General features: G+C 38.0%; 1 protein-coding gene across 1 annotated transcript; it reads right to left on the bottom strand.

Moving 5' to 3' along the window:
* Nucleotides 1-120: 120 nt before the first annotated feature.
* On the bottom strand, nucleotides 121-20,746 carry LOC117489857 (sodium- and chloride-dependent GABA transporter 2-like). Its single transcript, XM_034139404.1, has 15 exons — nucleotides 20,532-20,746; nucleotides 16,381-16,571; nucleotides 15,407-15,541; nucleotides 8,814-8,954; nucleotides 8,113-8,200; nucleotides 7,895-8,027; nucleotides 7,109-7,243; nucleotides 6,512-6,615; nucleotides 5,986-6,110; nucleotides 5,697-5,809; nucleotides 4,791-4,928; nucleotides 4,590-4,692; nucleotides 4,404-4,504; nucleotides 1,860-2,030; nucleotides 121-1,775 (listed from the first exon to the last, which is right to left on the bottom strand). The coding sequence occupies exons 2-15, from the start codon at nucleotides 16,568-16,570 to the stop codon at nucleotides 1,611-1,613; spliced, it is 1,842 nt and encodes a 613-aa protein (XP_033995295.1). The 5' UTR covers nucleotide 16,571; nucleotides 20,532-20,746; the 3' UTR covers nucleotides 121-1,610.
* Between the last annotated feature and the right edge of the window lie 2,863 nt (nucleotides 20,747-23,609).

The raw sequence follows: 23,609 nt of genomic DNA, 5'->3' as shown, positions 1-23,609 counted from the left end.
TTACCACAATGTTATTTGATCAGTTTGCTCACTTGTCATAGTTAATTTAAACTACAAAAGAGCCTCTTCCTTATGCAACTCCATTAGTTAATGAGACATTATTACCAGATGACGTTGAAATGATTTAAAGTATGGCACATTGTTTATTTACGATTGACATATAAAATAAACACATTACAGTATGTATCAGTAATATGAATCAAACAAGCACAGAAATTATTTTCATAAATCTTGTGAAAACAGACGTAAAAATAGACAAATTAGATTTTGATCCTTAAATGTAAGTAATGTAATTTTATAGCATTTACATGTTACACAAAGGGCTATTGCCACCAATTTGAATGCCAATGATACAAAAGAACAATATACAAAATGATATGAATACTACCTTCACCTTCTGTATAAAAACAATTTAAAGTTGAGACTTCAGTAAAAATATAATCGGAATAGCTCTGTTAAAAATATACTCTTTGTGGCTCTGTCAACAGGCTTTCTCAGTGTTTTTCTTTATCAATTGGTATTCCATCGTCACACCCAACTCGAGTTTGTTTGTTTTCACCAAACACTAACTTGTGCTGAATTATTTCCTTCCTGTGTGCATTACATGCACATTATTATGGTGACAGTTCTTCTAATGTCAGACACACTTAAGTTAAACTTAAGGTGCAGGCAATGTCCAAAGTTTGAATCGGACAATAAGTGCTGGACAACCGTTCCTCTTTCATATTACTGCTTCATGTAGCTATATCCACAATTTGAAATTCAATTTCACCTACAAGTGACTTAAGTGTTCAAACTGTATGGCTTATTTGGCAAGTGTTTATCATGGTTAATTTACTCTTAGAAGTTGTACAACCTGGATAAAACAAAACACTAATTTTCTCAACACTTTTCCTTTCCAAAAGTAACAGTTTAAAATACGAGTGTGAATGCAAGCATGCTGTTTCTTTATGAAAAGCAGGTTTTAAGGTTCACTTGATGAAAGAGCTGACACAACTAAAAGATACATTAATTGATCAACAAAACACTAATACATGATGAATTGGGAGGATATTAAGTTTTTCACGGTTACCTCATATTCTGGGAAGCTTTAATGTGCATTTGTCGCTGAAAACTAAATGTATCAAGTAAAATCTAACAGATTAAATTATTAGGAAAGTAATCATTGGTTTCAGCTCGCAGCGACAGGAGTTTTCTGAATAAGTTTGAGGCTTTGTTTGTTTTGTTTGTTACTATTTCACATTGGCTATTTAGAACATATTTCAAAATGTTTTGATGGACTATTCAGTATTTTGAATGTTTTTTCTTGAAGATTATGATATGTGGCTAAAAGCAGATGTTCCCTTTACAGTTAGGTGGACATTTTATCTTTACACTATTTCTGTCAGAATTCAAACCCTCAAATGATTATTGCAGTTATTTAAATGACAGAAAAGCATTGTTTTTTGTTAATGGATAATTTGTATGCCTTTGAAACGTATGCAAACAAAAATTGTACTGGTCGCAACCAGTATGCTTTAGCAACCAAGGACAGGGGGGTACGAGTTTGAACATAAACACTTGGGGACCACAGCTTTAAAAGGAGTCAGAGCACTGACTTGAGGGCATGATTATCTATGACTCATGATGTTCAGAAAATCTGAAGCAGCTCCAGTTTGCTCATTGTCATAGGACACTACGCCGTCAGATGAGGGCAACTTGAGCATTTCAAGTCCTTTCTTCCCTGATCTGTTCAATTTCAGGTCTTCAGTTGGAGTACATAAAAAAGAGAACCTCTAAAAAAGAAGAATATAGGTTTTAATACATTAAAATAAAATAACATGTTTATTAAATATGTAACTATTATACAAACAGCTTACCTGTCGCAGTGTACCAGGAGTAGTGCACACCCTGTACAACATAATTAGAGGAACCATGAGTGTAGAGGAGAGAGTAAACCACCAGCCGAGAGCATATCCCCACCAAGGATACTCAATAGTGTTGTTGAACTTCAGAGGAGTGTATTTGATCAAGGAGAAAACAAACGTTCCCTGAAAACAGTCATGGAGAAGTCAGTTAAAGTCTGGGGTTAGACAATGAACACAATTATGTTGCAATGTTCCCCAAATCTCCCAAGCTACAATAGACCAAATGTTTTTTATTTAAATTATTTTATTTATTCTACTAATTCATCCAAAAAAGAAAAAAGTATAATTCATACACACAAAGATAAACAAAATTAGTAGAAGCGGGAGGGCTGAAGCATAGCTTATGGGAAGTAGCCCTCCCGTGAATCAACCTAATATAACATTGGCATTATTGCGTCAAAAACGTATAGAAATTAAGGAGTACAAAGAAATAAAGAAAAACTAGGGAAAAAATCAATTGAAGTTAGGGAAAATATAAATAAATGCATATATATATGAAAACTAGATATAGGGTCATTTTCTGCACATGTCAATAGTAGTTGACTATCTTTTTTGAAAAGGAAAATACTATATATAAAAATATATATATGTACACATACTTGGCAAATAAATAATAATAATATATGCATATAAACATTGTGGACACTTATTTTCAAGTGACTTTTTTTACATTCATATGTTCACACATACACAAAATATACATAAGCACCATATGTTCAGGTGTATAAGTACACAAATGCACTCATATACACCAATACAAATATTACAAGGCAATTTCCAGGGCTGAAATAATAATTCAACGCATAACGATGAAAATAAATAAGAAGGAAAAAATAAATAAAAAGTAATGTAAACAATATTAAATAAATAAACAAACTGAGAAGTTATTATTTAAAATAAAAATAAAAATTGTTATATATATTATATATATATATATATATATATATATAAAGTGAAATTATAGTCCTGAAATAAGACACTTGTTATCAGCCAAAACCTCCAACAATAGAAGTTTCGTTTAACAAGTGATGAGCATCAAACCCCAATTGACCGCTAAATCCCCCCCGATAACATGAATAATGGATGTCAAGCTTTGGCTTTCACCACATGTGGAAATATAAATTGATATGGAGATGTTTTTTTGTTGTCTATCTTGAACCAAAAACAAAAGAGAAAAGGGTGGAATAGATTAAACACTGTGTTTATTAATTGATAGCAGATCCACAGTATGGCAATTCCCCTCCAAGTCCTGGATGTCCCTGAACACGTTACGTTCTGTTTAAATGTTAAAGTGAGGATCTCTACGATCTTCATTATGTTCTTCTCCCTACGGTAAATTGCAGGTACAATTTGATCTCACTTTGAAAATATTCGCCACTTGTGATATTTCACAGGGTTGTCACCATAAATGCGATAGGCAGTGAGCTACAAGTATGACAAATATGTTTCTGCCATGGTTTCAATCTAATTGAGAACTATCAAACAATCAATGAGTTTGGTGGTAGCGTGGGATCATGGGAATTTGTCTTTGCAGTCATTTTCTCACAGTTAGGATTCCTTCAAGTCTTACTGGCATAGCTTAAAGGTCCCATTTCATGGCCATTTCCACTGATCATAATTCCATTGTTGAGGTATACTAGAATAGATTTATATTGTGCAATTTTCCAAACTCACATTGGTTTCTCATACAGCATCTCTGTAAACTACGTGTATTCACTGAATTTCACTCTCTGCCTTGAACGGCTCGTTGTAGCTCCAATAGCTCCAGCCCCCACCCTCCCTGTGAGCACAGTGTGCTCTGATTGGTCGGGACGTTGTGAATCGCGCTGAGCTCCGTGGAGGTGTGGTTTCCTTGTTTAGCGACAGCGAAACACAGCCAAACTCATCCTGAGCACACACAAAGTCACAGCCGAAGTAAAAACAATAAGTGTGGCTTGATATTGAGTAAGAAAAAGGTTGATAAACGCTGTGAGAATGGGTCTGCAGAGAGAATTTCGCCGCGATCCCAACTGTCTGTTATCAGCCTGCAGCCAGGGAGGAGAAATCAGCTGAGCTGCCTGCACTGAGTGTGTGCGTGTGAGGAAGTCCGTGGATTGGTCAATTTGGACCAATCAGCGGGGGCTTAACGTAACGGCTCCACGGATTGGTCCATTTGGTTCCGGGTACCGCATGACCGTATCGCGTCATAGCTCTGGGCGTGGCTACTGGCCATCCCTACATCACGATACCCAGGAAGTAAACAATGGAAAATGAGAAATCTCCAACGAGGCGTTTTGGGGAGGTCTTATCTGTGTTAGTGTTTTACTCGCTACAGGGTGTACTTTGAGGGTTTTTGACTCTGCAGACCGTTTACATGCATAAAAACCTTCACAACACACAAGGGGACGGGTAATAACCGGAAAAGCATGACATGGGACCTTTAACTATGTCGGCAGCCAGGCTTAGCTAAAGATTAATCAGCATACTATTTGAATGAGTAAACTTTAACTGACTCACCATGCATATTACTGGAGTGACATACTTCAAACAATACTTTATCAGGGATGTTGGTTTGTAGCCGATCATGTCCTCTATGTTTTCGTAAAACCGGTCTGCACCTGTAAGTAGATTGAAACGCTTCGATAAGGGAATTGAACATTGCACTGAAGAAACCTCACAGACGCTTTTTGTTTATTAACTCACCGTATATCCATCCGATACAGATAGACTGCAGACTGGCAAAGAGAAGGAGAGTCATCCCACTGCAGGCATAGTAATCAAACAGCTGGAAGATGTACAGCCCACCCTGTGTGTGAGACATCAGAGTTGTTGTGTTAGGGTCTTTCAACACGAGAACAAAGGTTATTGTTAAAGAAGTGGCTTGACATTTTGATAGGATCTTACTTCTGTGATCATCACTAGGCCGACGAAGAAGCTAAAAACACTGATGGCAAGGAGAAGAAGTTTACGTCGATGGCCAACGTGGAAGAAGGAAGGGTTTGTGTCAGAAATCGCTGTAACGATGGCTTCCAGTCCAACAAACTGAAACACAGAGCCCACAGTTACGCACTAACTCTACATATGCTGCACACATACCGTTAGCATTTTGAGGGCACATCTCTTTCAATACAGCACACTCCTCTGAACAGGTAGTTTTATTATAATGATTAAGGTGATATATTTGGTAATCTGGATTCCTCTGGATCTGGTTCTGCAGCGAAACACACATAGTGAGTAAGTATTGAGATACACAAGCCAACATTTCCTATTAGTAAGTGCAGGAGTTCATGATAATGTTGAAATGTTCTCGAAATAAATTTACATTTTTTATTTATTTTTCTGCATCTGAACCCTCAACCTAAATTCAGATCAAGACATTACGACTTATCCCTCACCCTATTGAAATTCATTGAAACAAGTTCAGTGGCCATTTGATACTGGCTTGTACCATCTGTTAGCTTGTTTTTTAGGTATCCTGGTAACAAACCCACAGATATTCAAACATACAAAAGAAACAGCAGTGAAAACATGACTAGAGGAAATAAATGGATCGGTCAGACAACCGCAGAACTTTAACAAAGGGCAAGAGATCATAAAGCCAAATCCCCTACAAGTTCATTAAGACTATTATGCAATCTATGTGTAATAAAGTAAAAAATGTATATATTTTAACCAGGTGAACAAAAGACCAATATTTTGTAATTGTTTTTGATGATTATTCAAAACATCTCCAAATAATATATATCTACTGCATATTCATGTATTAAAGAGAGAAACAAAATGTCTGATTCTTGTTCTCTCAGTGCTTACCTCACTGTCCAGTCCCAGTAGGATGATCATTACAAAAAATAAAACCGCCCAGAGCTGAGGAAAAGGCATCATGGCGACCGCTCGAGGATAGGCAATGAACGCCAAGCCAGGACCTGCCGTAAGAATTTGATGGTCAAAATAAATAATGGATTTTTTTCTGCTGTGGAGTCAAATTTAAATTTAAATTTATGGAATGAGGAGCAATTTGTGCTATTGCTGATCTAAACCTACAAAGCTATTCAATTTATTTTCTTATTGTCTGATTAATAACAGTTTTCTACATTCTCACCTGACTCTGCCACTTTTGATATGTCTGTGTTCTGCTCATATGCCATGAATCCAAGTGCAGAGAAGATGGCAAAACCAGCTACAAAACTGGTCCCACTGTTTAGAAGGCACAAGTACACACAGTCCCTAAAAACAAAAAGACACAAATATATTGAAAACTCCATTACTCTGTATTAACATACAACACGGTCACTCATCACATCCTAAACTGGCCTAAGAGGGCTTGGTAAAGGTATGGCATGGCTCCGTAATCCTGAGAAGCATTTTTTAAGAAACTTCACTTCACACTCGGTGTTTCCTTTGTGTAAACTACTCCAAAATGTGCAGCCTAAAATGGGCATTAGAGATGTTCTGGCAAACGTCTCAAAACGTCTTGTATATCTCCAGAGACCGTTGTGCTATTGAAATCACTGGCGCTACTGAAGCTGCTGCCTGGGCAACTTAGTGTTAGACGTTTTCTTTATTTCGGTGGGAATCAACAGTACCCACACTGGAAAAACACACAAAATACATTTTATTGAACTTACTTGTAACAATTGTTGTCATACTTGTTATAACTGCCAAGCGCAGTAAGACACCCAATGCAAATAGCATAGGAATAAAATATTTGTGTGCCAGCATCCATCCACACCTGAAAGTCAAAAAAAGGACACGTTGACAATAAATAACATATGAAAGGCAGTTACTGTTTCTGAGAATACACTGTGTGCTGAACACTTTGTTTTTCTAATCTTTACACTGCTGACGACTTATGTGACATTAGAAAAGCAATCATCTGCCAAAACAGTTACATTAGAACGTGTGATGCCATTTCAAACAGTGTATAATTAACGAATACGTTCAAACTCCCGAACTCGGATTAGCCTTCACTTTTGCATGTGTATTCAAATAAATTAATATATACCTATGTTTTTCTCATTAAGTTGAATGCAATACTATGATGAAACAAAAAAGAAGCTTCACACTTTGCTTTAGTTTTCTGATTTTATCTCCGGAATATCTTAATTTTCATGAATGCTTGTTCAGATAATGTGTAATATGATAATATGTAAGGATAGGATCACCCGTAGATTAAGAAAAGCCACATATCCTCCAAACAAAGAAGTGGTGAAGCGTGTTCATACCTGTGGATCGCTGAGGCGGGATGGATCTGGGTAGAGGTAGAACTTGATCCCATTTATGGCCCCTGGCAACGTAAGTCCACGCACAAGCAGTACCACCAGCATCAGGTATGGAAATGTGGCAGTAAAATACACTACCTGTGGAAAAGTGAAAGTTAGTTTGTGGCTTTTAGGTAATGTCAAAACATGAAAGCCATTTACAAAACAGGTGTGTGGTCTGGGCTAATGTGCAACATGACGGACTCCGTGACATAGGTCCCCTGTGTAGATATGAAGCGCTTATTTAGGATCCATGCTATTGTTGACGGACATTTGAGTCCCAAATAGTCCGAAAGATATGTGAAAAATAGAGTGATCAAATGTGACATTTTGATTGTGGAAAATAGTTATTTAATGTTAAATGTCTTATACATAAACGTAATCCACCCAACCAATCAAGGGATCAAGCACTCATCATTCAGAGAATCGATGACAGAGCAGTTTCAATTGCGAAAGATAATCTTTGGCAAATTTCTTTGTAGTCATCTCCTCACTCTAGTATACCTCTTTTCCATTTTGATGTACTTGTTGTTCCGGGAAACATTTATGTTCAATCATTAACTTCTTAAGAGCACATCATGTTGTCAATATTTAATGAAATGGTAGTGAAAGCGGCAAAGTATCCGGAAAAATGATATGATTGCACTTCCTGTAAAGAGTATCATTTGATCTAATGCATTGTCGTTAAACAGTTAAATAGTTAATGGTACTTTACATACAACATACAAAATGCTCAGTTCTTTGACATACCTTCCCAGTTGACTTTACCCCTTTCCAGACACAAAAGTAGCAGATGATCCAGGACAACAGAAGACACAGAGCCAGCTCCCATCGTATGCTGCCTAACTCATGGACACTTCCTGTGATATTCAAAACTCTCTTCCTGCAAATAAAATGTTCAGTTGTAATTCAGAAACGTCAAGATGTTATTGCCATAGTTGGATTTTGGATTTTGTTTTCATACTCACTCCCAAAACTCTTTCACTGGTGATGTAGCATTCACAGCTACAGTCCAGTTCAAATAATCATCCTTTCGATCAAACTCCACACAGGTCTCTGTTGCAAATACAAACATCATCAAATGCTGCCTTGGTCAAAACCGTGGAATGGTAGACTTTTCCATATAGCCTACTCTATCAATGAAGTAAATACATGTACTAGGCAGGTATGACCATTTAACACTATTTGTGGTCCTGAAGAAGACATTTTTCTATGTTTCTAGTTTGGAAGCCAATCATGGCCCTGTGTGTGATTTGCAGTGTAATAAGAAAATGTAAAGCTCCAGAACTCACTTCATGAGTATGGACTTTTCAGGGAAGTAAAGGATGTCTTGTGTAAGTGAAACATTTAAAATGAACATTTTCCATGAGAGACCTGTCTGGTAGGGATATGTAAGTATGTAACATAACGTGAATTGTATCACAGCCAGGCAGATTTAAACTGGCACCTCAAGATTTAAAATGTTTCCAGTAGCTGACATTTAAACTTCAGATCCAAAACCTGATGCTACAATGAGCCACAAATCAGATTAATCTCTCTAGAAAACAAAAGCAAGACACTAAACACAATAAACAGTGGAATAATCAGCAATTATTTTACTAAAGATCCATCATAATCCAGTTATTTGTTTAATTTAATGCATTCATTGAGATCACATACCAGCACATACCTGTGTTCCAGCTGTTTCTGCAACTGGCCCAGGGAAGCTCAGAGTTGAAAGAGGAGAAGAGATAGAAGAAAGCCCAGGCCAATATGATGATGTAATAGATGCTGGAGTATAAAACAACCACCTGATGGCCAATGCCCATACCTGCCATACACAAACAAAAAGCACAACAACAAATAGATAAACAAACAAACAAACAAACAAACAAACAAACAAACAGAAAGACAAACAGCAAAGGTCTTTAAGTCACACGCTCAATGCTTGAAAGTAGGTAACGTTAAGACAAGACTAGTTTAAAAAATGATACACAAACAAATTATAAAGCGTAAAGATAATTTTAATTTCAATACAAAGAAATCCAATTTATAACATAATAGAAAATCATAAACATTTAATGAAAAATAAAAATATTGCAGTTGTAAACTACAATTTTTTTTAAATTGATTAACTCAAAAAACAAGATTAATACAACTATTTAAAGTGAACATTTAATTAAATATTCTAATATTGTAATTTAAGGGTCACAGTCATAATGGGATATCAACAGACCCGGCGGCAGACATACATCTGTGGGCGGGCATTTGATTTACATGGGCGGGCCCACCCCGACACTCCGGGAAATCTGAATTGTCAACGGGGGGTAGCTAGACGCTCGTGATTTGTCAACGGGGGGGAGAGGCGCTCGTAAATTGTTGTTACGGAAAGAGAGGGGTTTTAGGTTGCCATAAGGCTGTTGACTGTCTTATTATATATCCATTGGTTGGTTTTGTGGCACATTTGTAACGCTGTGCCAACTTGGGCAAGCACGCAGGCAAACTTGAGCGCAAACAGGGTGGAGTGATGGAGAGAAAGGGAGAGAGAGAGAGAGATTAAAGGAGAGGTGTCATGGCCATTTCCACTGATCATAATTCCATTGTTGAGGTATACTAAAATAGATTTATACTGTGCATTTTTCCAAACTCACATTGGTTTCTCATACAGCATCTCTGTAAACTACGTGTATTCACTGAATTTCACTCTCTGCCTTTAACGGCTCGTTGTAGCTCCAAAAGCTCCAGCCCCCACCCTCCCTGTGAGCACAGTGTGCTCTGATTGGTCGGGACGTTGTGAATCGCGCTGAGCTCCGTGGAGGTGTTGTTTCCTTGTTTAGGATACATAGCGAAACACAGCCAAATTCATCCTGAGCACACACAAACTCACAGCCGAATTAAAAACAATAAGTGTGGCTTGATATTGAGTAAGAAAAAGGTTGATAAACGCTGTGAGAATGGGTCTGCAGAGAGAATTTCGCCGCGATCCCAACTGTCTGTTATCAGCCTGCAGCCAGGGAGGAGAAATCAGCAGAGCTGCCTGTGTCTGAGGAAGTCCGTGGATTGGTCAATTTGGACCAATCAGCGGGGGCTTAACGTAACGGCTCCACGGATTGGTCCATTTCGTTCCGGGTACGGGATTACATCATCCCGTACCCGGAAGAATCAAATGGACAATGACGTATCTCCAACGAGGCGTTTTGGGGAGGTATTTTCTGCTTTAGAGTTTTACTCACTATAGGGTGTACTTTGAGGGTTGTGACTCTGCACACCGTTTACATGCATAAAAACCTTCATAACACACAAGGGGACGGGTAATAACCGGAAAAGCATGACACCTCTCCTTTAAGCGAGGGAGAGAGCGCGTGCAGCGGTCTGCTTGCGCACAGAGCAGGAGTTTGTGAGAGAGGGCTTGGGAGTAAATTTCTCTTCAAAATATAATTGATTGCAATTTGCCAATGTCCCTGGCTGGCTTGCTAGCTCGTTGGTAACGTAACTGATTTATTCTAATGTGCCTGCATCTGGCGCTGAGTTGCCATATTCATTTTGTGAGCTCTTTTTTTTTCTTTTTCCTTTTGACAGGCTGCTGTGCCGCATCTCACTTAAAAAAAAAACACACTTGCGCGCAGACTTTCATTCAGACTTTCATTCAGACTTTCATTCAGACTTTCATTCAGAATTTCCTAGCAAAATAAAAAAAATGATATTAAACTAATCTTTCAACATAGTTTAATACAAAAATAAATTAGGACAAAGCCCTACAAATAACAACAATAAACATAATAATAAAAAAATTAAAATGTTTTATTCAGCCCTGATTAAAACAGCAGGCCCAAATCCTGGATGTGCGGGCCCGGCCCCATGGGGCCCGCCCATGACGCCGGGTCTGGATATCAATGATTATTGCCAAACAACACAATGTTATTCCAGAGAACATTCAGTGACGTAAAAGTTGTTTCTACTGTTGTAGATTTGCTAAAGATGTGTGTACTTGACGGCTTTCTTAAATAAGATAGATACACATCAACTTTTATAACTTGTCCCTCTTCATGTAATAGCTCACAAGAAGCAATAATTAACAACTTTCCTGTGAGGAACACAGGAATCTGTCATTCTTTAACCTCTTACGCCCTGAGCCTGTTTTTCAGGTCTCAGGCTCGAAAATGACATTCCCAGAACAAATGACCATATCTTCCCTTCTAAAAGGGTTAAATTAATCATCTTTATTCTCAAAGTAATGATAAACCTGTGAGTTAGATGTAGAAAAGTCAGAATCAATATAGATGTTTTTTATTTTAAAGAAAATTCAGATTTTACATAGTAAAAAACTGTAAATTATAGTGTCCGTCCAAAAATTCTTTTTTACTTATAGTGAAAACTACCATTGGATGATGTAGACCAGGGGTGTCAAACTCAATTTCATCGCGGGCCACATCAGCATTATGGTTGCCCTCAAAGGGCCGGTTGTAATTTTAACACTATATAAATATACATATATAAATATCAAAATAATGTTTTATACTGTATAACAATATTGCCTCTGCATTGGAGTATTATTGGTTTTGGCAATAACTACGTCTGAAAGCACATGGTTGTGCATTAATGTATTGTGCACGTAGACACAAAAATACTGTATGTGGGCTCAGACTAACATTTCACTCTCTTACTGTTACATAAATCCCATGAATTTATGAAATTTAGTTAGCCTCATCATATCTTATCAAAAAGAGATACAATGTTTGTGAAATCTATTTTTTGTGAATAATAAAGTATTTTTCTTTTGTATATCAAGCATTATTTAAGTAGGCTATATTTCATTTGAATTCAGCAATAATATTTTAATAGTCTGAAAGCCAAGACTTTGAGAACCCCCTGTCCCAGATCCTGCTGTGTTACTATCACCTGTCACTCACTATTTCAGTAAGCAGTGAGTGGGGGGGGGGCGGCGGCGTGATGAGGAGGAACAGAGTGAGAGGGGACAGGGATCGCGGAAGTTTTCCTCCTTCCTTTACAAACTTTACACAAGTATTTATAAGTATTTATCGTCTGAATATAGCAAAAAGACGTTCATACTCTGCAAGCCAAGACCTCATATATTTTAATCAACCAGAAACCGGAAATAACCGTAACGCGAGTTTTTCTAAAACATAATAAATCCATGCGTGTCTCTGAGCCGCAGCAACACCGACTGATTCTTAAAGAGCGGGTCATTCTGTCTGTTTGTTCTGGGACTGGAGTTGCTTGTCTCGGTTGCTGAAGCAGACTTTGCTCCGTGTTTGGTGTCTCTGTGCCGCCGTAAATTATGTTCCTTCAACTCTGTGTTACTCACAGTCACACACTGGTCACTCACCGCCTCAGAGTGCCGCTGCTGATAGGAAGTCGCTTCAGTGCGCACGTCACAAAACGAAATGCATTTTGGGACATGCAGTTTATGGGCAACGTGCTTAAACGGCATGTAACCGTATAATAAACTGTTTATATTCTTTGCGAGCTCTCGCGGGCCACATCAAATGACGTGGCGGGCCACATTTGGCCCGCGGGCCTTGAGTTTGACACGTCTGATGTAGACCCTTGGTTAGTAGACTAAAAGCTTTAGGAATCCAAAGTACAACATATAATAAGTACCCTGTCTCAAGATTGATGCAAAACAAGTGAAATTTGACATTTTTAGAGATTTAGCCAAAAAAACCCACTTCTTGGGTCACATTGGCCCCCCTTGCTCGATTTTGATGAATGAAATCTCTTTATAACCGCTAGAGCCAATGGAATCGAGGGAAAGTTATATACACACCAAAACGTTAACAAATAAGGAGTGAGAGTGACGCGTTACCAAAACCGGAAGCTGCATACACTCTGGTGGCTACCATTAGCAGCTAACTTTTCCGCTCCGATTTTTACATAAAAAATGGAATTATGGCTTATAAATAATTTCTTCAAAGGCACAGGTACATTATCAACCTATGGATCAACAGTTGTAGCATTTTTTTTTCGTTTTAATGCCATTGAACACGTCTTTTGACCTAATTGACAGCTACGGTGAGACGATCTGCCGTAAAAGCTCCGTAAAGGTACGTGTTGTGATGTCTGTGTTTGCTTCCCCTGTCGCAAGTTCGGATCGCTCAGTGATGATACTATACCTAAATAATCAGTGGAGTCTCAGCTTTAATCGGCTATATTTTATGTGCAGCTACGATAAGTAATAAGGGTATCTTTATCTTGAATTGTGTGCCGCAGTGCGTTAGAATCTTTTCGCTCAGGGGTCATTTAGACGCTTCTTATGAGACTTGTGTTTTGTTTTGGTAAAAATGGTTCATATCTTCAGTTAGCTGAGATTCTTCCCGTTAATCTGGTGCTACACATTAATAGTTTCATAAATGTTAAGAAGCCCTGAGACATTATCTCGAAAAAAAAACGGTGGGAGGGGTCCAATGGGGGGACCGCCGTGCTTAAGAGGTTAATGTCCAGGCTCTTGTCTTAAAGTGTTTTCCTTTAACTAACACGTCACATCGTTGTGATCACATGATTTTTAGAAATAGTGTGAGCACACCAAAGAAAATGTGCAAGACACAACATGTGATAGAATGTACAGTAAGATCCCGACTCTGGTAATAACTGCCCATCTTATGAAGAAAAGTATAATATATTGAGAAACTAATAAACTATGATATGGTATTATTGCTCCTATAGCCTCCCATTGGATCTGAGAACAGCAAACTGCATTGGCATTCTTTGAAGTGAATTAAAGACCTATCTATTTAATTTTGGGTAATTTTAGTTGTATCATTGATCATGTTTTATGGTTTTATGGTTCTGTGATATAACTTTTCTGTTTGTTTATAACTTGTTTTTTATTATGTTTCTCACTCTTTATTGTGTATCATGTCTTAGGCCTCCTTCACACGGGAACGTTTGCGTTTATGCACAGTATGCGTATTCAAAAAAGTCTTCCGTTCACATGCATTCGTTTCATTTAACGTGTCTGTTCAAACGAGACCGCTGGAAACGCTGTAGTACATATGCCGGGACTGTAAGTGGCGCTGTAACTTCCGCCAAAATACACCAAAAGCAGCGAAGAAGAGCAGCCTGGAGCAGCCCTGCAGCAATGTTGCCATGGCTACCCTTCTGTTTATGCCCCGCGGTGTATTTAGCAACATGTAGTTCATGTAATTCTCCATGTCCACTTGTTGCTGATGGTTGTGGTAGAGGAGCTGTAGATTTTGCACTAATATCTGTAGCATGGTCAGTAGCAGTAGCACTAGCAGTAGCTACTGACAGGAGGAAGTGTGTGTGGCGATTGCTGGTATTCAGCGGGATATAGTAATTTCCTCAGCATATGGATAAATGCAACGGGGAAGTTAACTGAAAGAAACCGAATCTGTGGATATTGCATCGACCGACCAAGAAGCACGTCTCCGTGGAGAGGACGCGCTCAGAAAGAGAGATATTCTCTACAAACACCGGGTGAGATCGCTCCTCTGGGACACGCCGGTCCTCTGCCTACAAACAGGCGCAGGAGCAATGAACAATAATGGCCTGGATTAGGCAGTAAAGACAAGTTTGGTGTATCGCAGAGCGGACTTTTTTAATTTTGTTTGTGTTGTTTGGCTGGAAAATTGTCAATATAATGGATCAATGCATGAAATCTGACTCTGTTTATTTTGTTTAAGGAGTATATTGGGCGTTAACAATTCTGGTTTGCCTTTTATAATATTATTTCATTCAAGAACCCCTTGTGCGTTTAATTAACACAGCTATTTTTGATAGTTGCTACAGCAGTGAGCAGGAGAGGTGGGGAGAGGTGGGGCTATCGTTATTTTTTCAGGAAATATTCGTATAGAGGTGATTACACGGACTCCGTTGACCCCCCAGAGCGTTTCGTTTGCAAATCTATCCACCTTGGGACCCGTTATCGTTTGTGGGGTCCGTTTCTATCGGCCTCGTGTAAATAATAGGGCTATACGCACGCGAAACTATGCAGATACAAGCAGTTTTCTCCTCGTGTAAACGGCGCCTTACTCTGTAAAGCACTTTGGGCTGCATCTTGCATGAAAGGTGCTATATAAATAAAGTTGTATTAGTTTATTATGTTGCATCTTATTACATCCTTAGCACATAGACAGATATTGTCGTCTGAACCGTCACATTGCTTTTCAAATGCTTTGTCCTAAATTCACTGCAGCAACTATAGAAGAGCCATGTCGTTTTTTGACTTACACAAATATTTATGTTTTGAAAATACTTATTTGATTTCACATTGAGATTCTGATAGTAATTCTCCAACTTTACCTTCAAAAAGCGGACAGATTTTCCTCCAGCATGTAATGCTTCCCTGTTTGGTGTACTGGCCGAGAGACGTCTCCAAGAGAAACAGGGGGATGCCGCAGGTGAAGAGGAAGAGGATGTAGGGGATGAAGAACACGCCTTGGGGAAACGGAAAGTTACACCACATAAGATGTTTGAAGTTCAAACTCATAGGGTAACCCACAAGAATCACGCTAAGAGTTGAGCATGAAAGATATCAAATATCTAAAACATTCAACGTCTGCTCATCAGTTTAGCAGTCAGTTTATATCAGCTTTGACTTTCCTCTGCAGTGTTCATGTTTGGACAACTCGTCTGAATATGCACATGTTTTCTGTATTTGTCTTAATCACAGGTGTGTTATCAAATTGGTAAAAGTTTTTAAATGTATGTTAACCACTTACAGTGTTTTTTTTCTAAATGCAACACAATTCTTCTTTAGGTTTCTTTTGATTTGTGTTTTTTTAGGTTGCTGTACAACTGTACAAGTACAAGTTTCTGAACAAATACTTTTTTTGGAGTGGCCAGGTGTGATTTGTTTAACTTTATCACACCCAATGAAACAGGGCACTTCAAGGATGTCTGGAGCGCATTGCATTCCCCACACGGAGAGAAAGGTGGGATCTTTTTCTTGTTATGAGAGAGTAAATCATAATTATGAGATAAGTGAACTTTTATTTTCTTTGGTGACAGCATTAGGAATATGAATGAATGTGGACAGAGAAAGCTGCATAGAATACTTACAAAAAATAGGAGAAGCTAAATCGTTTTTGGAAATTGAGATTCTGACTATAACACAGACATACATTATGGCAATAAATAAAGATCTTGCTGTCGGATCTTTCAAACTTAAATATTTATTCTTAACAGTTTGTGTTTTATACAGTACATCCTGGGTATGTACTTTTAAAGAAAGTAGAAGTGTTGTTCCTTAATTCTTTGACTACAATGAAACTTACCTCCTCCGTTTTTGTAGCACAGGTAAGGGAACCTCCATACATTTCCTAAGCCTATGATTTGTCCTGCAACAGCCAGAAGGAACTCAATTTTGTTGGACCACTCGCCTCGGGCCAGGGTGGGGGGTGCAGGCTGGGCTGTGGCCATCTCCAGCCTGAACTTGTCCTCTGGCTCGTAAGGCTTTTTCATCATACTGTAACAAGACAAGGGAAAAAAGAACAAATAGTTTCAGTGGTTTTCAGTGACAGAAATACGATTCTCACTTTAAATTTGAAAACATTTATAAAACAAATCTCATTTATTTGTTATTTTGAAGTAGCAAAGGGTTAGGACAGCACATTCTTAGTATTTAAATTAACTTTTAGTACCGGGCAAGCAACGTAACAACATAATCACTAACCACAGCAGGAATATTGACATCATTTAATGACTGTATTTTAATGTTCATAATTTGGACAATGCCAGCAGTCTTTCTGTATTAGGTCAATAAAGGGTCAGTGCAGCTTGGCATGAGGGTAATTCTTCCATCAATGTCGCTTTTGTGTTGCTGCCTTGGATTTAATGTGGGAGGGGAGCAAATAGACTGGAAAATATGTGTGCTACTACATTAGCTTTATATGCTAGATTCTCAAAACAGCTTTACCAGTTATTTAAAGGTCATAACGTGAGAGTTGTGATATCAATTCCTGCAATGTTATGTTAATTATGAAGTATCTAAAAAAACTAAAAGAAAATATTATTTAAAGCCTGTATGGACAGTAGATCTGACAGATACTTTATCTTTGAGGCACGAATAACTCTGGATATGGATTCCTCATAATTATTTGTCTTTTCTAACTGTGACCAAGTTAATGTATTAGCAGGACATTTCACAGTTGAACCAAGAACTTTATATACTGTAATAGTGCTTTCTGTAGTGCAATTTCTTGTGACTTAAAAGTCCATATGAAAACCTACATTTAAAATGTTTTAGGGTGTGCCATTTGGTGCATTGATCTTACTTTATATGTTTTTGTTTTAAAGCTCATACTGAGAAGGAGAAAGGATAAAGGAAATGGTTAAATGACAATCTGAAAGGAATAATATCATTTATAAACGAGCATGTCTGATATGCAACACTCAATTGTACAATTGATCAGGTCTCATAAAAGGTTTGTGGTCTAAGTCTTCACAGAGAACAGCAGCTATTGTTTACATTGGTCATTGATTCTAACAGTAATATTAAGTGACAAGCAGGTTTTCAGTTTACAGCCACCAGCTCCCTTATGCCTTTTTTTCTAATCAACAAGCATCTGTAGAACCCAGTCAGTAAATATTTTCAATTCCATTCCCTGTGTTTATGTCCTGAATTTGTAAAACTGTATTACATTTACTTGCTCATGCAAAAAAACAACCCTGAAACTATAAATGTTGTAGCTGATCTAGACTACTTGTTTTTTTTTCTATTCTGTCTGGGTAAAATAATGTTACACCAAAGTAGTCCTGTTTGCCTCTGCAAAGACCTAATGTTGCTACAGGTGCCAGCTCGTTCACCTTATCTCATCTTAAATACTTGGCTCTCAAAAGGCGGTATATGCTGATGTCCCTGGGAGTCATATCTGAATCTTTTGAAACTGAAACTGGGTAGAAGTAGAAATACCACATTGTTATAATATTTTTTCAAATAAAGTTTCAAACACAGGCCCTGCAAAAAAAGGCAGTCTTTGGTGCAGGTGTTTACAATGTATAATATATACTTAAATTGAGATAATATGCAGGTGTTCATACCAATATAAAATGCAGAGCTTACTGGACAATGAAAAGCTATTTTATATGCAAAACATATATAAAAGTCAAGTGTAATTTACACATTATTCTATGTTACAGACTATATCTTAAATATTAAGAAACCGTAGCTCAATATAGACTTGTCAGTTTCCTTGAGCAAGACAATAATGAGCCCCAAATGTGGTACCGAAATATAAGTGTATGTGTAAAAGCTGTCTGCCATATCAATTCAAATGTTGTGGTACAGTGCGACATTGTGACACTACCAGATGCTGGATACAGTTTGGAAGTTCGGTACATTCAAATAAACTTGAGTTCTGTTTGCCTTCTCATATCATTTACCTTTACCTTTACCTTCTCATTTAATTTCCTGATACCAAGGGACCGTTGCCTAAGAGTCTAACAAGTTATATTCTTCATTGACATCTGCTGTGCACCCCCAAAAGCTCAGTGTGGACACGCTGTATGAGGTTGGTGTAACAATTTTGTATGTTTTTGGGTGAATTTAAAGCTATCAATATGCTTTTTCAAAAGGGCTTGTTGGATGGTTGAAAACAACACCCTACACCTTTCCAACTCCAAATTTGGGACAGCGTCTGACCATTTCTGTACCTCCTATATTTTCCTTTTTCTTTCATTCATTATTCTCAAAATTACTTTTGTCACTTTATGTATATACAAACCTGAAAGATTTTCAATAAGTGTGGCCCTTATTGGACTGAAAATTGTTTCACCTTTCTATGATAGCAGGCTTTTCGCTCTGCTTTTAATTCTGGATGTCCAGCACAGCTTTGCATTGCATGACTTCAGACATGGCTATACAAAATGTTGTACAAATAAGTTTGTTTCTGCTCTCTGAAAATGATATTGCTGGCATTGGTATGTGAGAAAACATACCAGTGCTATCGAGGCTGGAGGGCTGAGTGTTTGTATCTCACAAACATTTCAGTGTCAATGGTGGTGTCCCTGTCTGACCTTCCAGTTCCAATTCACTAGAGAAATTCCTCCCCTCAGTGTAAAGGATGACCTCAGGAAAAAGACTGTAACACTGCTCAAAATATCAACTGCATCTATTCAGTTAATGTCCTATAAATGGTGTCATTGTTGTCCAGGAAGACAACACTCTAATTGAACAGAAATGCAAAACAAAATAATGTTTTATTTATTATATATTTATAATATCTTCTTTTAAACTGGTCTGGAGTAGCGTAAACATTTTATTTTTAAATATAGAATTTGTTGTTTAGATTATTGTTAAGTTATCGTTTGGCACAGTGGTGTTTTGAGCGAAATGCTTACAGCAACATGCTAACATACTCACAATAACAATGTTAATATGCTAATGATATACAGTTATTATTATTACATTATTACAAATTAAAATATTGACCTGCTGGTGGCAAAACACGAAGTGTGTGGTAATCACCAAATTCAGCAGGATGAATCTAATGGGAGACGTTTAGCCTTCAGTATTTCAATCCAACAGTTCAGACCAAAGTGGTATACTGCCATCCCTTAAGCCATGACTAATGTGGCTAAAAGAAGTATACTATTAATGATCACCAGTCTTATGTTTCAGCTTGAAAAAAAAAAACCATTGGAATATATTTGTGTCTGCCTGTGGATGGAGGAACTGACCGACTATCTAAATTTAGTTGCACAGGACTATAATTCCTGGAAGACGAGTAGGACAGAAGAAAAGTTTGTTGCTCCTTGGCAAAACTTTCAGGTGACAGTTGGAAAGTTACAAGTCGAACCCCCTGGACAAATACTGACAAGTCAGAACATGAAGAGGGCTGTTGTGAAAAACATTTCAGTTATTCTTACTTTATGAGTAAGTGCCTTTTTGTGTATCTCTGTCTAGCATCAACAGGGAGGAATGGGTTCAGTGAATTTAGATTATCTGTTTTTCCGAGATTAATTAAGTGTGCAAATAAACTCAAGATGTTGAAAAGGGAAACACATGTATTCATAACTTACAGCTTGTATTTTCTGAAATCAATCATAGCAAATTAGTCTATGGAAAAGTAACCTTTTAAAGAGTTAATTTGTATACATCTGGTCAAATATTTGCACAAGACAAATGCATTTGTTCAAAACTATGTGAGCTTTCAGCAGCAATGATCACAGCCTGCGGTGTCACACTAAACTCACTGAACAGGGGAAATAGCTGCTCTGTGTAGCGTAGACAGTAACCTTTAGCCTACATTACACAGCTACAGGCGCAAAGCAGAAGTACAACCACATGCCCAACAGTCTCTGAACTGATAACATTTGTTTTATCTTCAAGAACCCAGACCCAAGTAATGCTCATGCGCAAATGTGTAAATAACAACAAATCAAATATATTAAAAAGCTGATTGTGACCTCAAGAGCTAGTAGGTACCTGTTAAGATCGCTTCACGTCTGTAGTCTGTGTAGTTATTCTTCCATTTAGCCCTAGCTGGGATTCATCTGGTGCCTTAAAGGGGAAATGCAAGTCTAGATCTCCCAGTGTCTCCAGGACAAGTGTTCTTCCCAGCTCTGACCATTAACGAGCCCATGAGTAGAGGCTTGAGAGAGCCGTGTTTGTATGACAATGAGAACCAGGGGGACAGAGTGAGGGAGGAGGGGGCGGCTGTTATGGGTTTCTGAATGAGAAGGCGGAGACTGTTCATGGAGGCCACGTGGGTCTCACTGTAAAGAGAGAGAGATGTTGTACAGTAGAAAGAAGAACTACTCAGATATTGTAAAAGTAGAAGTACATAGGCCCAGGGCCCTATCCACCATTGAGGTCACCGAGGTCCGGACCTCGGTAATAATTTCCGAGCTGTGTATATAACAAAACGTGTGAAATAACTGCACTAAACGGGGTTCTTTGTAGTAGTACTTCCATTTACTGCCGATGGGGGCGCTGCATAACTACGTAGCCTCGATTAAAGCAAACAGAAGAAGACGACATGTATCAACAAACCACCGCAGCCCGAAGTCCCGAACTTGTATCGGAGCAGCAGAGGAGTGATGAGGTATCTAGAGATCTGAGTCCAGCGGGCTGCTTGTGTTTCTGTTCCTCACAGGACACCATATGACTAGCAGATCCTGTGTGAACGCTCTACGTTAGTCAGTGGACGTCCGACAACATGCACACTAACTTATATTGCAGCTATAGGCTATACTTTGGTTTAAATTGCGTGAATAAACTAGCTAGAGAGCTAAAGTTAATTTCATTCATCCAATGTCAGAAGGATTACCTTTTAACAAACGTTGTAATCAGGGGTTAAATTGGGATTTGATATGTGTGGGGGCTCTGTGTGGAGGTGCGAGAGGGGGGCGGAGGTCGAGGATCTCATTATTTGACCTTAAGGGATATACACTGTGGCCCTAAAGCAACTGCTCCATTATCTGTATCAAATGCACACATTGATGCCACCAAATGTCACAATACAAATAGAAAGTACTACAAATAAACTGGAATTAATTTACATCTTAAATTATTAATATATATACACAAAAAAAGGTTTACAAATATCCAACCTTCAAATTGCTTTTTTAAATCAACACTGCTCTGCACACTTGCTAAAGAACATTTGTGTGGAAATCTCAATTCATTTGCAGGGCTGCGTGAGTATGGCCAAAAGTATGGGAGTAAATCTCACTGTAAACTATTTCATCATCACCAAATTCTGTGTGTTATTATGACTGATCATAACTCAGCTTTATGCAGACATACATTTAGCATGGTGTACAGGGCCGGTTTTTGGCATAGGCGGTTGCCTAGGGCGCCAGATCTGGGGGGGGGGCGCTGCGCTGGCAGCTCTGGGAGGGAAAAAAACATTTTTGACTGTTTGCGCTCATCCTAATTTTCGGCCTTGATGTAACAACATTCATAATTAAGTAAATGTAACACCCTTTTCACCCCAGTTACACTTTTCATTTGCCCTGTACGATGGGCGCTGTAAGTGATGAAAGTGGGGGGTGTTGGCTTATCAGGCGCCCGCAGCTCACAGCCAAAGTGGGCGTGGGAGCGAGCGAGAGAGATAAATGCAATTTATGTAAACAAATATTTCCAAGGCACTCCTTTATAATTATTGGGATAAACAGGTTTGAAATAATTTCAGTGTATACTATAGGACAGTAAACCAAAAATATCGTTTAAAACTTGAGAGATATAAAAATATGCATAAATAAATGTTAACTAGCTAAAATAAGATATGAATGAACAACAAAAATGAAATACGTTACATGTATTTGTTATTGGCTATGGTAGGTTATTGGTTATGTTCACATATTTGGTTATTAAAATGTAAACCGATCTTTTTCATATGGGTGTTTAGAGTTGTACCCCCTACAGTAGATCAGGTCTCTAGTAATGTGTGCTTAAAGTGCACCAGATTGAAGCATTTTACTTTACATTTTCAAACATTTCTTCCCGGGGGGGCAGACCCCCGGACCCCCCTAGAGGATGTGACGTCCACACCCCAATTAAAACATGTTCATACAATACTGAATACATTTGAAGCCTTGTTGATGTATATTACCTATGTCAATAAGTTTCAGTTGTTGTTGTGTATTGGTCTTTTGTAGAGATTTTTCATTTATTCTTTATATATTCTATTGTGTATTCCTTGGATACTTTTATCTTTTCTACTGTACGATTGAAGTAAATGTGGGAACCGTTTAACAACAGCCATTTACTTCAAAGATTTTTCTCAATGTTATTCTTATTTTTGTTAATCCTGGAAGAATGCCAGAAAAAAAGACATTCTCTTCAAGAATAAAAAAAAACATGACATTATTAATTGTGATAACAAATTAAATAAGTTGTTAGGTTAAGTCAGGGCCGGTTTTTGGCATAGGCGACATAGGCGGTCGCCTAGGGCGCCAGATCTGGGGGGCGCTGCGCTGGCAGCTCTGGGAGGGAAAAAAACATTTTTGACTGTTTGCGCTCATCCTAATTTTCGGCCTTGATGTAACAACATTAATAATTAAGTAAATGTAACACCCTTTTCACCCCGGTTACACTTTTCATTTGCCCTGTACGATGGGCGCTGTAAGTGATGAAAGTGGGGGGTGTTGGCTTATCAGGCATCCGCAGCTCACAGCTAAAGTGGGCGTGGGATCGAGCGAGAGAGATAAATGCAATTTATGTAAACAAATATTTCCAAGGCACTCCTTTATAATTATTTGGATAAAGAGGTTTGAAATCATTTCAGTGTATACTATAGGACAGTAAACCAGAAATATCGTTTAAAACTTGAGATACAAAAATATGCATAAATAAATGTTAACTAGGTAAAATAAGATATGAATGAACAACAAAAATAAAATAAGTTACATTTATTTGTTATTGGCTATGGTAGGTTATTGGTTATGTTAACATATTTGGTTATTAAAATGTAAACCGATCTTTTTCATATGGGTGTTCAGTAGATCAGGTCTCGTAATGTGTGCTTAAAGTGCACCAGCTAAAATCTCGCCTAGGGCA

This window comes from Trematomus bernacchii, unplaced genomic scaffold, assembly GCF_902827165.1.
Source record: "Trematomus bernacchii unplaced genomic scaffold, fTreBer1.1, whole genome shotgun sequence".
NCBI classification, from domain to species: domain Eukaryota; kingdom Metazoa; phylum Chordata; class Actinopteri; order Perciformes; family Nototheniidae; genus Trematomus; species Trematomus bernacchii.
The sequence above is the reverse complement of the archived record's forward strand: the minus strand, read 5'-3'. Positions and strand labels throughout refer to the sequence as shown.